Raw genomic sequence first — 16,385 nt, 5'->3', positions numbered from 1 at the left:
AGCCCTTAATGGCCTGAGTAAAATATCTATCCAAAATACATTTTCAGATTAAGTTAAATATTGTAACTGTATTATCACAATAAAGCCTATTGCTATTTCAACAAAATCAGCAGTAAAGATTTACAGTAGACCCCTGACTTACATGTATTTGACCTGCAGGTATGTTGCATTAATGCAAAAAAATATTAACGCTCAAATTGAACAGTGCACCCTGAAATGCGTGTCATTTGTGTATGTATGCAAACAGCTTCCAAGTGGAGTTACGCGCCCCAGGGGCTGACAAGTAGAAATCTGTGCCATCGCCAGTTGAGTAGTGGCAAGCCCCGCCAACAGCTTCAGTGCTGGGGATGCAGGCAAATCAGGGAAACTGACAGTCCCAAGGATGGGAGACAGCTGGGGTGTGGAGCTCTGCCAACAGGCCCTGGATAGGGAGCCAACAGCTTCAGACCCAGGGAACTGGACAGGGCTAGGGTACCCCAACAGCCTCAGAGCTGGGAGCCAGCCAAGGCGCAGCACTCTGCTGGCAGCTGCAGCCCTGGAGACCTGGCCTGGATCCCAGTCTGGGTCCCCAGGGCTGGAGCTGCTGGCAGAGTTCCATGCCTCAGCTGGCTCCCAGCCCCGTGGCTGCTGGGGTTCCGCTGGCTGGATCCCCAGGACTGGGGGTGCGACTGGGGCTCTGCACCCCAGCTAGGTCCCAGGCACAGGGCTGGCAGTCCCCCTGCCACCAAGCCAGGAATCCCGGCTGGGTCTGCCAAAGGTGCTGGTATGGTATACCACCTGTACTGGCAGAAAAAAAGCATTGGGTCCAAGAAAAGCAAGCCCCACCTCTAGCTGTATGAAATTTGACTTCCCTCGGGTTTCCTAGGAACGCAATGCACACATAAGTCGGGGTCTACTCTATAACGCTTTTTTAAAAGTGTGTATTTAACCAAACATTACCTCAAATAGTAAATTTTGGTTAAATCTTAAATTAAGGATCTAAACTACTGCCTAGTCAAATGATGTGAGTAATATGGGTGCAAGAGGAAGACCCAACTTCTCTGTTCAAGTAATTTTTAAACCTAATTCAAGCACTGTGGAAAAGTTACAAAAATTCCTTTACCTATATGGAAAAGGACACTAAATATGGTACACATAAGAATGTCGATTTTACAAGATTCTTGCTCTGGAAAATCGATTGATGAAAGTGTGTATTAAGCTGGCATTATAAATTTCTCTACAAAGCTGAATGTCTTGGCTTCTGTATCAGGTATTTTGATGTAACCAGGCCAAGAAAGACTCATTCAAAATCCTTCTTTTTAATATAAATCTTCTATCTGGATTCTCTTGGCATTTTATGCATTTTTTAAAGGATTAAAACTTGTGCATTTTCTGCAAAATGTTCTGTCACTTTTTAAACTTCATTTCTCCCCAATTTTGCTGATCACAGCCTTCCAAGGGGACCTTAAATATTTCCACTTGTCTAACTTTGAATGGTTAAACGCTAGTTAATAAATAACTGCAAAAAGTTCCTGAGGCTTTTTCTGTCCAAAATTAAAACAGAACAATAAAAGGCAAAATAGCTTAATCGCAGGAACAGCAATAAGGAGGTAGCTAACTATTTCTTCCTGAAATCCGATAATGGCCAAGTCAAATGCCTAGGCTCTTACATTAGAATGTATCAAGTAATACAGTCAAAACAAAATTTCATACTTCATAAATATTATCCCAGGGAATCCCATAAGAGCAACCTTTGGTTTTTTTGTTTCAGACATACCCATGTTGGTCTGTTTCAGCAAAAACAAGAAGTCTTGCGGTACCTCAAAGACTAACAGTTTTATTATGGCATAAGCCTTCACGGTTTGTAACTCCCTTCATCAGATGCATGAAGTAAAAGAAACAGATAGCAGGGATACAGAGAAGGGAGTTTTACATCAGCCCTCCAACCCAATACACATAGTCAGCACCAAACACATCTCGTGTATCCCAGAACAGAAACAGTAACCCGGGACAATCCCTGCCACAAGCCCCATTCCCAAGCTTCCCTAGCAATACCATCACAGGGCCAAACCATATCAGCCATCAAAGGCTCATTCACAGGTATGTCCACTAATTGGTATATGTCATCACATGCCAGCAATGCCCCTCTGCCATGTATATTGGACAAGCCAGACTGTACACAACAGAATAAGTGGACACAAATCAGACATTAAGAATAGTAACATTAAAAAATGCATTGGGGGCACATTTTAACTAACCTGGACACAACGTTACAGACTTGAAAGTTGCCAACCTCCAGCAAAAAAACTTCAAAAAACAGACTACAATGTGGAACTGTTGAGCTGGAATTCATATGCAAGTTTGACTCCATCAGAATGGCTTTACATCGGAATTGAGAGTGACTTTCTTATTACAATAAGGAATTTTCCACTTTAGGTATTCTTATCCACAGCAACCCTGACTGAACTGGCTCTGATGTTAACACTCCTATCTCTGTAATCCTGCTGTTTCTTTGTTTTTAAAGCTCTCTCAACTGTATAATTAAATATTTTTCAAGACATCAATAAAATTCTCAAGTGAAACTCTTTTAGCTGAATTTGGATCATACCACTCAAGAAACCTTCATCCTAAAAGCCAGAATTAGGAAACTAATTTTGAAATTATTTGATGAACCAATACCAATGTTCACTGTACATACTCTATGATTTGTATCACTGTAGTTTGGGCTAATAACTTTGGATTTTAGACGTCAATGATGATTTAGTCACCTGTAATATTACCTTTTGGACTAAAAATTTGGGTTGGTTAATTTAATGTTCTAATGAGAGTCCTGAAAAGTTCATGCAAGTACCATTTTCAAACTGTTTTAATACACATACCAGTATTTTGCCATGGAAGCTGTAGAGGAGTCCAGACGTTTCTCAGCATGCAGCTGAAGACAGCTGTCCAAAAACACCCGGCCCACGCAAGTCTGAGTTTTCAGTTCTGCTAATTTGTGCTGCACAGTCTGATTTTTGTTGGGAGGAAAAATGTTTTGTATTTAAAAATTAAAAAAAACTTTTTAAAAACAAACCAGTGAAAGACAATGATGCCAATGAGGTCTTTGCAAGAAAATACTGTTTTAGAAAATGAACAAACAATAAATGATGTGTATGAAGGAAACCCCACCATAGCAAAGATAATATAGCAGGACACCCACAGCTGGAGTTAAACAAAACAAAATGCAGCTTAATTTCCATTTCTTTTAATGGACTCATGTTTCTGTCAGTCTAATCAAACAGCATATGCTCAGAATCAAGGGACTTGGAATCAAAGAAAAGCTAGAGTCTGGTCTTCAACTCAAAAAGACATGCGAGTATTTATTTTTAAATAAGAAAACAACAGAAGTTTGAGTTCGTTAAGTTCCAAGACAGTACAACCTATTGGTCCTTTACTGAATGTTTTAACAACTTGAGCTCCCCCTTCTGGTAAAAATGTGTTTCTACTCTTAACACCTAGTAATTTAGAGTTCCAGTGTTTATGATACACAGAAACTGAATGAATTATACAGATACTAGATACCATAATAGTATAGTTTAGATATCTATAAATGAATTATACAGAAACTGGATATTATAAAAAGATAACTACTATTGGATCAACTTCTTCACTCACCTTGTCTCTCTAGTACCCTGGGACTGACACAAAGGAAAGTTTCCTAACATGGATATCTGTTACACTGTGGAAAAATAAGTCTACTTGTAGACTTATGTAAAGCTAGACTGGGCAAGAACTCAACTATGTGGTAGTAGTCCTGATCCTGGCAGGGGGAATGAACAAGACAAGCCAACGAGTTTTTTCTGAAGTTCAACTTCTAGATCAGTGGGCTTTATCCCTTCCTTTACCCAAGCTACAGAAACAAATGGAAAGCTATTTCAAACCTTGTCTAATTTACTTATTACAAAACAGCAGACTAATTTGAAAGGCATCTGCTTTTGATTGCACACACACTTTAGCAACGGTCAATAAAAGGAAATAGAAAAGCACAGGGCATAACATTTTGATCAACATACTTTATTTTAAAAAGTTTATTGGACAGTGTTCATCTTCCTCTAGTGCTGACTCTGCACTCAAACTAGTTTTTGAAAGAGGTATTTTCATACTGCTACCTACACAAACTTGAAAATGTTAAATCACACCTGTAAATTTTATGAACAGATAATTATGACATCTCAGTTTTAAGAGTCTAATTGTTCTCCCGCTGAACTCAAAAGGAGGACTGCCTTTGACGTAACAGGAAAAGGATCAAGACTTAAAACTGGGGGTCTAGTCATTTTTATTCAGCTCTCAAAGGCACAGTTTGATTAATAAAAAGGCTACCATACTTGAACATGCACAATTCATTAATTCAGTCTCTACGTATCACAAACACTGGAACATACTCACAAAAATGTCTTATTGATCACTCTCATAAAAATGTTTTATACTGTTTTTAGAATAACCCCCCACCTAAAATTTTATACTGAATCTCTTAAGGTTAGTCCTATATGAAGCAAAAAAAATTAAGCAGTGCCTTTGAAAATCACTACAGTAACATATAGAGTCTATATTTGCCATAATCTGGTTCACAAAACTTACCCTGGTTAAAAAGAGAGAGTTTTCATGATTCTGAATAAGGAACAGAGCCTTAGTCCCAAAACTCACACCTAACTAACTCTCATTACGGCAGCAAGAACAACATGCACTGTGGATAATCTATAACTTTCTGCGTGCATTTAGTTGCCAAGTGGCTGAGCAATCATTTACATAAAATACACATAAATCCGAAGACTATATAAAATAATTATTTGCCGCACACATTACAGGCATTAGACAACAAGGTCCCTGCTGCGTAAAACTTGCGTTGTATCAGTCTCAGGTAAGTGCTCATCCTGAAATGCATTATATGCTGCTAGATCCCCCTACCTGGGAGTTCACGCAAGCCAACAGGACTCTGCTAACATGCTGAGGTCCAGCCACGACAACGCATTGTAGGGTCAGCACCTCAGATTGTTAAATACAATTGTACGTGCAATTTGAGAAACAAAACTATGTTTACTATGTATTCATAAGCGAAGTCAGCAATGCACTGTTGACTACAAATCTAATGCTGGGTCTAGACTGCGGGGAACAGTTCTGTTGGGAGAGGCTTTTCTGACATTTGGCCCATCCCACAGGGCCAAATGTCAGAAAAATCCCCTCTGAAGAGGCATCCCTTCTTCCTCATGGAATGAGGTGTACAGGGATGTTGACAGAACGCTCCCAACTGGCAGATTTCTTCCGAGAGATCTGCAGTCTGGACGCGCGCTCTGTCAACAAAACTTCTGTCGACAAAACTCCTGCAATCTACACACAGCCTAAAAGAAGCAGCAGCAATGGTATCTCAAGAGCTCCTAGTCATGTTAAATTAAACACCGAACATGGGCGAGAAAGCAGAGTCATTCAAGGTACTTGTTCCTAATCCAGCATTTGAAGCTTTGAAAACAAATAGGCTAATGGTTTGCTTGCCTAACACCTCTGATGAAATGAAAATTACATGTATTGCAAGGTGCCTACACAGGTTGAATTTCTCTAATCTGGCACACTGGTCTGGCCACATACACAGTATGGCATAAAATTTTTTAGTTAGCTGGATATCCAATTATCATGGCCAACTTTCCCATGGACCCATAAAGTTTGTTTACAACCACCAGCCCTGGCACTCAGTGTTCCATGCTGTTATTTAGCTCTAGTTTATCACTACATGTCTTCTAAGAGCACAGTAAGCAGTGGAAGAGTTGCTAAAGTTGTCAGACAATATTAATTACCTGTGGTTTGGCAAATTCTCTGGTTCAGCACTGGTCAGGTCCCAAGGTGCCAGAACAGAGAAGTTCAGCCTATACTGAGAAAGATGCAGACAGACAAAAAAGAAGGATCTGTCAGTTTTTCTGGGTTTACACTTACCTGTAAATGAGCAATTGTTTTCCCAAAGGCTTTTCTTTGTTTAACATAGTTCCTTGTTTCTTCAAACATGAATTCACAGCTGGCAATTGCCATATCAGCAATTAACAGTCTTTCCTTTGAGACAGAAGTGATAAAGAATCTGAGAGTTCCTATCCAACACAATAAATCTAAAATTTCTCTACACAAACACTCAAAGAGGTTGGGAAGCAGAAGTTTAGTTACGGTTTTTAGCGTTTTTGTGCTGTTCCATTAAGTTTTTATCAAATATTGCATAAATGAAAAACTGTCCCTCCAATGGACACAATTTTTGGGGAGACCCAATTTTAAAAGTTTAGTGACATTCCAAAGTTGCATAAGCTGGTTTACAGAAAAAAAAATAATCTAATAATACTGACTCAGTGGAAACAAGTTTATTTTAACTGCTAGATTAAAACCAAACAGTAATTTAAACAAGTTTTACACAGACACTGTCTAAATACATTTACAAGGTTATAGTTTTTCCCCTTGCTCAAACCATGAAAAGATTTAAACTAAAATTCATTTCCTACCGAACTGTTTTTAGCTTAACCACATTAATAGCCTGGTTCACTATTGTAGGCACACTTGTGAGAATCGGCACTGTGTGTGTTTTTTTTTTTTCTCCCCCCCAACCACTGAAATAATTTCTTCAAAAGAACTAAATACTGTATGGAATTTCTTGTGAAAGAGTAGCTCTCATATTTGAAGGATAGTGTAAAATTAAGTAAATATGACCTTTATTAGATGATGCAACTACAAAGTAATAGTTCATGAAAAAGAGCCATGGTTTTGGTATTCAAGTGTCCTCTCCGCTTTTCCACAGCTGCATTAGCTGGTCATCTGTATTCAGTTCCATTAATACCACAATTGGGCTCTACAAAATGCTTCCACTTTTAATTTTTTTTTTAAATTAGCTAGAACCAAAAAAGTTATTTATTGATAGTATTTTTGCACTGGTACAACAGTTGCCAGGTGCATTTTGTTAGTCTTTACACAAAGAAAAGTATACTCGCCACCAAAAATCTTAAGGGTAAAAAGAGCATATTTAAAATGACTGAACAGAGCATATTAGAGTTGCAATGATGTTGTTTGCAGCATTCTGTTCTTGAAGTCTCTTCTAATCCAATGTTCTTCACTATAGTGATATTGTTCAAGAGATCTGGTCTTGCAATCAGATGTAAAAACCTGATATATGTAACACAGGGATGTGGAGTCTTTCTTTTGTCAGGGGCCATTGAGCCACAGGAGGGAATAAATTGGTCAGTGGTCATACACAAGCAAAAAATATAAAAGCAAAACAAAAACAAAACACCCCTAAAAAGGACCCTTCACTCAACTGACCTGTATTCAGGGCCAGATAACAAACCTGGGGGCCCGGCACTATTAGATTTTCTGGGGACCCCTAGACTACAAGCTGGGGCCAAAAAGGAGGAGTTCAGAGTGTGTGAGGAGGTTACAAGCTGAGGAAGTAGGAGCTGAGGGCTCTGGACTGGGCATGAGGTGTTTGGGGTGCTGAAGAGGGTTCAGGACAGTGGGGTAGAGGCTGAGTGCAAGATCTGGCAAGGATTTAGGGTGTGGGAGGTGCCTCAGGGCTGGGCAGGGAGTTAGAGTGTGGGGCACTTGCCCGAGGCAGCTCATCTTGTGGGGGAGGAAGGGGAAGCAGGTGGCTCAGCGTGGGATGCACTGCCCTGTACTCTTCTGCAGGCACTGCAGTCATCACCCCATATAGGTCCCACTGGTCAGGAATCCCAGCCAATGGGAGCTGTGGGGGTGGAGCCCACAGCCAAGAGCAGCATTAGGACAGCTCTTACCCTGGCACTGGCAACTCCAGCCCAGCAAGGGCAACAGCAGCACATGGACCCCTTCCCTTCAGCCAGGCAGGGCCAGACAACGTGCAGATACAGGGTCCCCTGTTAAACCGTGGCAACAGGCTGGGGCCTCTAACTCTCCTTTCTTAATCCAGCCCTGTTTCTAATGGGAATGGGCTCAAAGCACCAGCATTCGCACTCCAGCCCCATAGGACCAAGGCTTGGGGCTTCCAGCTCACAGCACGAAAACTCACAGCATGAGCCAAATCAAATTAAGCAGGGGGCTGCATCCAGCTCACAAGCCACAGGTTCCCCAAGCCTGAGGTAATGTCCTTTCTATAGTAGTTGTTACACTTTCCCTTACTGAAATAGAACCGTAATACAGTGTCGGAAAAAAAAATTATTTGAATAGAAACTATTAGCCTGCAGGCTATTTCACTAACGCTCTAAGATGCCTCACGTTGATCTGCAATGCAGAAATCCTAGCACAAAAAAAAATTAAAAGTTTGAAGAATCTGTTGTTGCAGGCGTCCTACCTCGGAGGAAGGGCTCTCACAGCATAATCCACAAATTGCGGGCGGTGGTTCCAAACAAAGACCAAAATTAGTCTGTACTTTTCCTGCACACAGTGTGGGTTTGGGTCAGCTTTACCTGAGGCAGCTCTGCCATCAAACAGTAGAACCCTTTGTTCTCTTGTCCCAGCAAGGCACTGGCTGGTAAACGTACGTCTTCAAAAAACAACTCTGCTGTGTCCTAAAAATGGGTTTAAATAAAATATCTGTAAGGTCAGATACTCTCTTTGTCAGATATTCCTCTTATCCAATTTCTAACTTCCACAGTCCAAATTAAATATTATCACTGGAGGATGTTTGGTTTCAATACAAATTTCACTCAGCTGCAACCCAACCTTGCAGCCTAATATAGAATGGCCTGCTCTTGCAGTTGAAACTATGAATTGCAGCATTAAACAGAGCTTCAGTTGATCTTTACTGAGAGTTCCCCCAGGGAATAACAAATCCTTTTAGACTTCCTCAACATCCATCACGTGGTAAGGCTCATATGACTTACCTGTGCTTTCAGGCCTATCTTTTCTAGCTTGCGTCCTTTGATGAATCCTTTCATTCCATTCTCCACCAGAAAAAGGCTGATCCCATGAGCCGGAGAATGGGCTTCACGGTTTGTAATGGCAACCACAATCACTAAATCACTCATCCAGCCATTTGTGATGAATACCTGTCAGAAAACCGATATGGAATAAAGCTGCACCTTAGCTGGCAAGTAGCTAGGGAGAAAATTATTAAGTAGCTGTACACAAAACTGTCACACACTTTTACCAATGAACGAATGGTAGAGGAAAGGAAGGCTGCAAGTAAGTGTCCAAAAGGATTAAAAAAGTCAAGATGCATATAAAAATAAAGCATCAGAACACTGTCTGTGAAGGAGAAGTGGGCTTGGGTGGAATAATTCAGATCTGGGCTGCAAACACCCCAAAGTTAAAAGCTGCTGGGATCTGAGGTTTTGGTCTTCTCTAAACTATTATAAAAAGAGAGAGGACAGATTTAAAAAAGGAACCAAATTTGTATTTGTTTATTCTGAACGTTCCTGACGTTCAGAGGTATTTAAATTCAGATGGTTGATTCAGTCTCGTCTCTATTACAAAATTCCCTTTATGAACAAGAATGTCAAACTAACATGTGGATGACCTCTTCCAAAAATTAAAATTGCAATGAATAAAGTCGAAAAATCATTATCAACCTCTTTGCTATACCAAATCACTGTCACTCTGTACAACATGCTATCTACCCATATTTAATATTGCACGGAACACTGATGCATGCCACCATGGATGGACACCTACAGCTATCTTCACTGTAGCATGTATTTTAAGTCAAACTGTGACATAAAACAATGGGTGGCATACAAGCAGATATGCCAAATATAAAAATTAGACTCATTTTTACCAGACTAATAAAAAAAATGACCAAACTGCCTCATCTTGTCTAGTTTCAAGCATGCAATCTACTTAAGTAGTATATTTTGTATATGCTTATGGACAAGTACATATAAACACTGACGGTTTTATTATTTTATTATAGTAGCGACCAAAAGCCACATTCTGGACAAGGCCCTACTTGCTGGGCTCTGCAAAAGCACACAGATTTAGCCCATAAATATCCCTAAAAGTAAAGAGCAATTCACAGCAGGAAGAATCTTTGAAATATACTGAAATCAAAAATACTGTGACTACTTGGTGCTTTCATCCAAAGATTTCAAAACATTTTTACCCAGACAGGAAAGAATAACCACCACTACTCTACAAACAGGGGCACAGTACATTCCTCAAAGTAAAAAAGCAAGTGGGTAAACAGACAGAAAGAGAATTCAACTCAGTTGGTCTCTCTTTTTAATTTCTAAATTAAGTGGTCACCTCTGATTCATCATTTTTAAAACAAGATTTTACTAAACCAACCATCCCAATATTTAAAATAGATCAAGTACTAGAACTGAATTTTAACTCTTAAGAGGTTTCTGGTTTTATATATTACTAACAGCAATATCATTCAGAAGTTTGTAGAATGACAGTCCACTACTTCAATCCTCTTGTTTGTATTCAGGGTTAAATGAGATGGGTACAAGCTGCCAGCCTTATGGCAGCTTGATGTGTAGTTGGCATCTAATATGGAATTTATCTCATACACTGAACAAAGATTCCATTTTTGGAGTCAAGGAGTAAAGGGTTTTGTTTGTTTCCCTCGACCAACTGGGGTAATGTAGGAGGGCTCTTCTGCTATCAACTCCATTGAACTGAGAAACAGTCTTGCCTTCATCTGTATTGGGCAAATTGACTATACCAGTCGACTAACAGAGCAAAAATCTTATGATGGGGCTGCTTTTTTGTTCTCTAATAAAAGCAGCAAAAAAAAGACTCTGCTCTACTGACAGACCCAAAAATAGTCAACATCAAAAGTCCAAAGTCTGGGCAACATGAATTCTTCTGTATGATGTAACTGGTAGAAAAGGAAAAAGAAAGGAGAAGAAACTCCTTACTGCTGCTTTCACAGAATGTGTTCTCTCACTAGCTGGATGGATTCAGTAATCCAAGCACTGTAAGTTGGAGCACACTGTTCACATACCTTACTTCCATTGAGAATCCAATCACTTCCATCCTTTTTTGCATATGTTCGTATGCCCTGCAAGTCACTAAAATTGATTGGCAAGAAATGCAAGTTGTTTGAGAGAACAATCCAACAGCAGCATGAAGTTTACATGTAAAAATCAGTTCTAGCATAAACTCCTTTGTGGAGAGTGCTATGCACAACAGTAACCAACAATACAGGATTTAGGGACGTATTAAAAAGGGGCTAGAGAATATCATGGAAACTACACATATGATTTTATCTAACTTCTTAAAAAAGTGCTGGTACTCACCTGGCTCCCCACCTCCTCCCCCAACCAATCCCATGGCTCCTGAGGTGCCGCTAACTTAGTACTGGCAAGTACCGGCAAAAATAAAAGCACTGTCTATATATGGCTATCTGAGACAGCCTTAAATTGATGGGCTATGTCAACATAAGAGTGCATATATATAATTGGTGAACCTCTCCATCTTCAGTCCAGCAAATGCTTCTACTTCACTTTTCAACTGATTTATCTGTTCACAGCAGTAACACCAAGTCCACAAATAGCATCTATTAGGTCATTAGCATCATATGTCAACTTGGCCCACCAATGTAGCAGATATCAGCCACTCAGCTTGGAAACCTCCACATATGGCTAGAGATCAGCTTATTGTTCTCATGCTCAGAGTTTCCTGTTTCGCAGACCAGTGGGGACATGGCACAGATGGGCAACTCCCCACTGTGCTTCATTCTTCCTTGCTGATCACACTGAAGAGAATGATCTGGAATCAGTAATCTCTGCCCAGTAAGCCTGCCATCAACACTTAGAATATTTGAACATCAACAGAGGAAAGAAAACTCTTTTCTGTACATGATTCAGGAAGATGGAAACAGTCCCTCTTAGTGAATTCAGAAAGCATTATATAGCATAAGTCAAGCCTACTTTACTGAGCTACTGCATCTCAAATTAAGGAACATCCATGCAAGTAGGCTAGTGACTGTTTATGCAGAATCAAAAACATATATAAAATCCTGTTTGTCGCAGGACTAACAGCAAGATCACGAGTTTGGAACAGGCATGCTGACATGACAAAGCTGTAAAACAGCAATCTATAATCCAAGGTTATTCTTGTGGCTCTACCTAATCAACAGGAAGGTCATGTAACTATGAAACTTGGACTCTTTACACAGTGGCTATGTCTACACTAGAGAGTTTTGTAAAATTTGGAGCATCTATACACAAAATGCATTTTGTCCACTGTTGACATACAAGGTGTGTAGATGCTCCAAAGGGCTCTTCTGTCTACAGAGCAGATAAAAAAAAAAATTGATTCACTTTTATGTGTAGACGCGATCTGTCAACAGAAGTTTTACTGGAACATCTCTTCCAACAGTAACTTCTGTAGACAGACGCTTCTAGTGTAGACATAGCCAGTGAGATTAGGTAAGCAACCTTTATGGAAAGTTCATCCTGTGCCCCTTTTGACTTACCTGCCAGCCCCAGGTTCAGTCATGGCTATGGCACCAATACATTTGCCTGCAGTCATTTCGGGGATAAACCGCTTAATCTGTTCTTCTGAGCCATAGTTTGCGATGTAAGGCATGACGATATCTGAATGCAGGACGAATCCCGGGCCACTACAATTAGCATACATCCTGGAAGAGAGAAGAGTAAACTTTAAAAGAAAGTGTGATGGCAATTTCTATTAAAAGCAGAGAATCAAAACTGAAAGAAATGCACAATAAAAGCAGTTAGAATCACAAACACAATTTTAACTTGTGATATTCGTGGTTTTATTTATTTACAGCATGTATTTTCACTGCCCAGCTAGTGGATTGCCCATCAGTCTCCCCTCCCAGAAGTCCTAAAAATAATACTTAAAACAGAGGGCACCTCTGAAAACCTAAATGATCACTTCTGTGAACAGAAAACCACCACTACGGCCTGTCAATACATTCTCTTTAAAATAGGAATCGGGAAATCATATGAATACAACATTTTTAACAGTACCAATCTGATTCTTGTTGCAGTGTCTTATACTTACTGTTCCTCCCAAATCACTACTGAAGAGAGTAGATCCCCTCCAATTCCACCGTGTTTTTCTGCTATATTAATGCCCAGCAGTCCCTGTTGTCCAGCTTTTTCCCAGAGCTCCCTGCTCACCTGGCCAGCCTTCTCCCATCTGCAAAGGATACAGGAACAAGAAGTTAGTGGAGTTCCCATCATTCTATTTGTGCTTTATGCCAGTGATGCTTTACACCATAAAGCCTGCTACCAAGTATCAGTGTTTAAGTATAAGACTTTCCGTTTCAGAAACCAGCCTACAATACATGAGATAACATAAAACATGTATTTTATCAGCTGGGGAGAGGCAGGACCCTTGAACTCATACAACGTACAGTACGGGCTCAACATTCGCGAGGGTTCCATGTCCAGAACCCCACAAATGTTGATTTTTCACCAATACGTGGGGTACCCAGGGCTCCAAGAGAAGCAGCAGCTGCCAGCGCTCCTGCCCAGAGCCCCGAGGGAAGTGGCCACTCAGCTGCTCGTGAATAACTGAATTCACAAACATTAAGTTCGGGAATCCTGAGACCCTACTGTTCTTAAGATCTGTATTCTCCAAGTCTGTGCATTAATGATTAAATTGCTATCACAGAATTACGTGCAGTATGGTAGGTGGTAAAAAGCTAACTTCTGCTCCCAATATATAACATGACATTTCCTTAAATTTTATACCTGATAAAATTGTCAACACCGCCACAGATTCATTTATTTTTCTTGTATTTTGGTAAACAGCTGTAAAGTAGTTAGGTAAACTGACAGCAGAAGAACTTATGGTGATAGTAGTAGTAGGCATCCTTCAGTCTGCATAGACTATGGATCGCACCCTTTACAGTTTCAATTGAGGACTTCATTTACAGCATCTACTGTGACTATGAAGACCCACACGAGTGTGACAGTCCTTGCTGCACCTCTTGCACATGTGATGGGTGTCTGGCAAGTCCTTAGTGTGCTTTCTGTGCGCTCGCTTCTCCTCTGCTAGCTGTCTGATCCTCATCTCGCCCTTGTGAAGGCCCTTGTGTAACCCCTGCCTCCATCTGCTGCGGTCGTCTGCTAGTTCTTCCCAGTTGTCCAGCTCCATGTCTACCTCTCTGGGGTCTCTCTTGCAGACATCTTTGTAGTGCAACTGGGGGCGTCCGGGAGGTCTTTTGCCAGAGGCTAGCTCACCATACAGGATGTCTTTTGGAATCCTTCCATCATTCATCCTGTGGACATGACCAAGCCAGAGGAGCCGATGCTGCCTGAGGAGGGTGTGCATGGTTGGGATTCCAGCTTGCTCGAGGACAGCGGTGTTGGTCACTCTGTCCTTCCATGATATTCCAAGGATGCGCCTGAGGCAGTGCAAGTGGAAGACAGCCAGCCTCTTTTCCTGGCGGGCATACAGGGTCCAAGTCTCGCTGCCATAAAGGAAGGTGTTGAGGATGCAGGCTCTGTAGACTTGCATTTTGGTGTGAGTGTACGGCTTGTTGTTATTCCACACTCTCTTGCTGAGTCTGGACAGGAGTTGTGGCCGCTTTTCTGATCCTCCTATTTAGCTCAGTGTCCAACGACAGGGTGTCAGTGATGGTGGGCCCGAGGTAAATGAACTCGTGGACGACCTCTAACGTATAGTTGTCAATGCTGATTGATGGGGATTCAGCAACATCCTGACTGAGTACGTTTGTCTTCTTTAGGCTGATGGTAAGCCCAAAGTCCTTGCACACTTTGGAGAACTGATCCAGCAGTTTTTGAAGCTGGTCTTCTGTGTGAGACACTACAGCAGCATCGTCTGCGAACAGCATGTCTCCGATGAGGACTTCCCGCACCTTAGACTTAGCTTTCAGCCTTGCAAGATTAAACAGCTTCCCATCAGATCTTGTGTGCAGCAAGATGCCCTCTGTTGAAGATCCAAAGGCATGCTTCAGGAGGAGTGCGAAGAAGATCCCAAACAATGTTGGAGCAAGCACGCATCCTTGTTTGACGCCGCTCCTGATTCTGAAAGCATCCGATAATGCGCCGTCATATTGGATGGTTCCTCTCATGTCTTCGTGGAACGACTGGATCATCCTGAGTAACCGTGGAGGACAGCCTGTCTTGTGGAGCAGTTTGAACAGACCATCCCTGCTGACCAAGTCAAAGGCCTTGGTCAGGTTGATGAAGGCTATGTAGAGTGGCTTCCTCTGCTCCCTGCACTTCTCCTGCAGCTGCCTTAGAGAGAAGACCATGTCAACGGTAGACCTCTCTGCATGGAATCCGCACTGCGATTCGGGGTACACCCTCTCAGCAATCTTCTGGAGTCTGCCAAGGATGATGCGAGCGAACAGTTTACCAGTGACGCTTAGGAGGGAGATTCCACGGTAGTTGTTGCAGTCACTTCTGTCTCCTTTGTTCTTATACAACGTTAAAATGTTACATTGCGCATATCCTGTGGAACCTCACCCTCTTTCCAGCACAGGCACAGTAGCTCATGTAGGGGTTCCAGGAGTGCGTCCGTGGCACACTTGATTACCTGTGGTGGTATACCATCCTGGCCAGGGGCCTTTCCTGCTGCAATGCTGTCGATGGCTCTCTTCAGTTCATCCACAGTCGGTTCCTGATCCAGTTTGTCTATTACTGGTAGGAGCTCGACGGCATCGAGGGCTGCGTCAACCACAACATTCTCGCGTGAGTACAGCTCGGAGTAGTGCTCAACCCAGCGCGCCATCTGTTTGGCTTCGTCAGCGATGACTTCACCAGATTTGGATTTCACAGGTGCCATCTTGTTCTGGGTGGGTCCTAATGCCTTCTTCATACCCTCGTACATTCCTCTGAGATTACCAAAGTCAGCACAGGTCTGGATGCTGCTGCATAACTGGAGCCAGTGGTTGTTGGCACAGCGCCTGGCTGTCTGCTGTACTGTTCTTCTGGCCGCTCTAAGTGCTTGCTAGGTACTCTGGCTCAGTGAGCGTTTGTACTCCAGGAGTGCAGCACATTTCTTTTCAATGACTGGAATTATTGATTATGGTGATAGTCTTTAGATTTTAACGCAGAAGGAGAACTGGGGACCCATGGCAGAGGTTCCCTATCTGTGGAACTTTCTCCCTGATGCTGTCCTACAGACTCAAAGCTAGATGGTATTCAGGCTGCCATGCAAGACCCATCTTTTCAGCCACACAGACTAATTCAGAGGCCTTTTATTAGCAGCAAATGAAATGGATGTGAAGTATAAGCAGCAAACTCTTCACTGACCAAGTAATCTGTGTTGGCCAGATAAAGTACAAGGTGAAGTGCTCTAGTCCAGCACACTCATCTGGCAGCATCCGTAATCCAGCACAATTTTAGTTAGCTGGATGTTCAAAAATCATGGATGTGGCCAAATTTCCCGTGGTCCCATAAAGTTTGTTTAGCCACCCGTTCTGGCTCTCAGTGTTCTGTGCTGTTATTTAGCTGTAATTTACCCCAAATTTGCTTCTCAGA

At 41.7% G+C, this 16,385-nt stretch overlaps 1 protein-coding gene across 1 annotated transcript in view; it reads right to left on the bottom strand.

Annotated features, from left to right (window-relative positions):
- ACADL (acyl-CoA dehydrogenase long chain) overlaps positions 1-16,385 on the bottom strand; it is a 35,761-nt gene that overhangs the window by 5,816 nt on the left and 13,560 nt on the right. Inside the window, exons 3-9 of the mRNA XM_075001658.1 lie at positions 12,931-13,068; positions 12,377-12,541; positions 10,901-10,967; positions 8,835-8,999; positions 8,418-8,519; positions 5,941-6,054; positions 2,859-2,986 (exon numbers count right to left, since the gene is read on the bottom strand). Coding sequence (XP_074857759.1) covers positions 2,859-2,986; positions 5,941-6,054; positions 8,418-8,519; positions 8,835-8,999; positions 10,901-10,967; positions 12,377-12,541; positions 12,931-13,068 — 879 coding nt within the window. The remainder of the gene's footprint in view (positions 1-2,858; positions 2,987-5,940; positions 6,055-8,417; positions 8,520-8,834; positions 9,000-10,900; positions 10,968-12,376; positions 12,542-12,930; positions 13,069-16,385) is intronic.

This window comes from Carettochelys insculpta, chromosome 8 (genome assembly GCF_033958435.1).
Source record: "Carettochelys insculpta isolate YL-2023 chromosome 8, ASM3395843v1, whole genome shotgun sequence".
Taxonomy (NCBI): domain Eukaryota; kingdom Metazoa; phylum Chordata; order Testudines; family Carettochelyidae; genus Carettochelys; species Carettochelys insculpta.
Note: the sequence above shows the minus strand (reverse complement) of the source record. Positions and strands in the feature narration are given on the sequence as shown.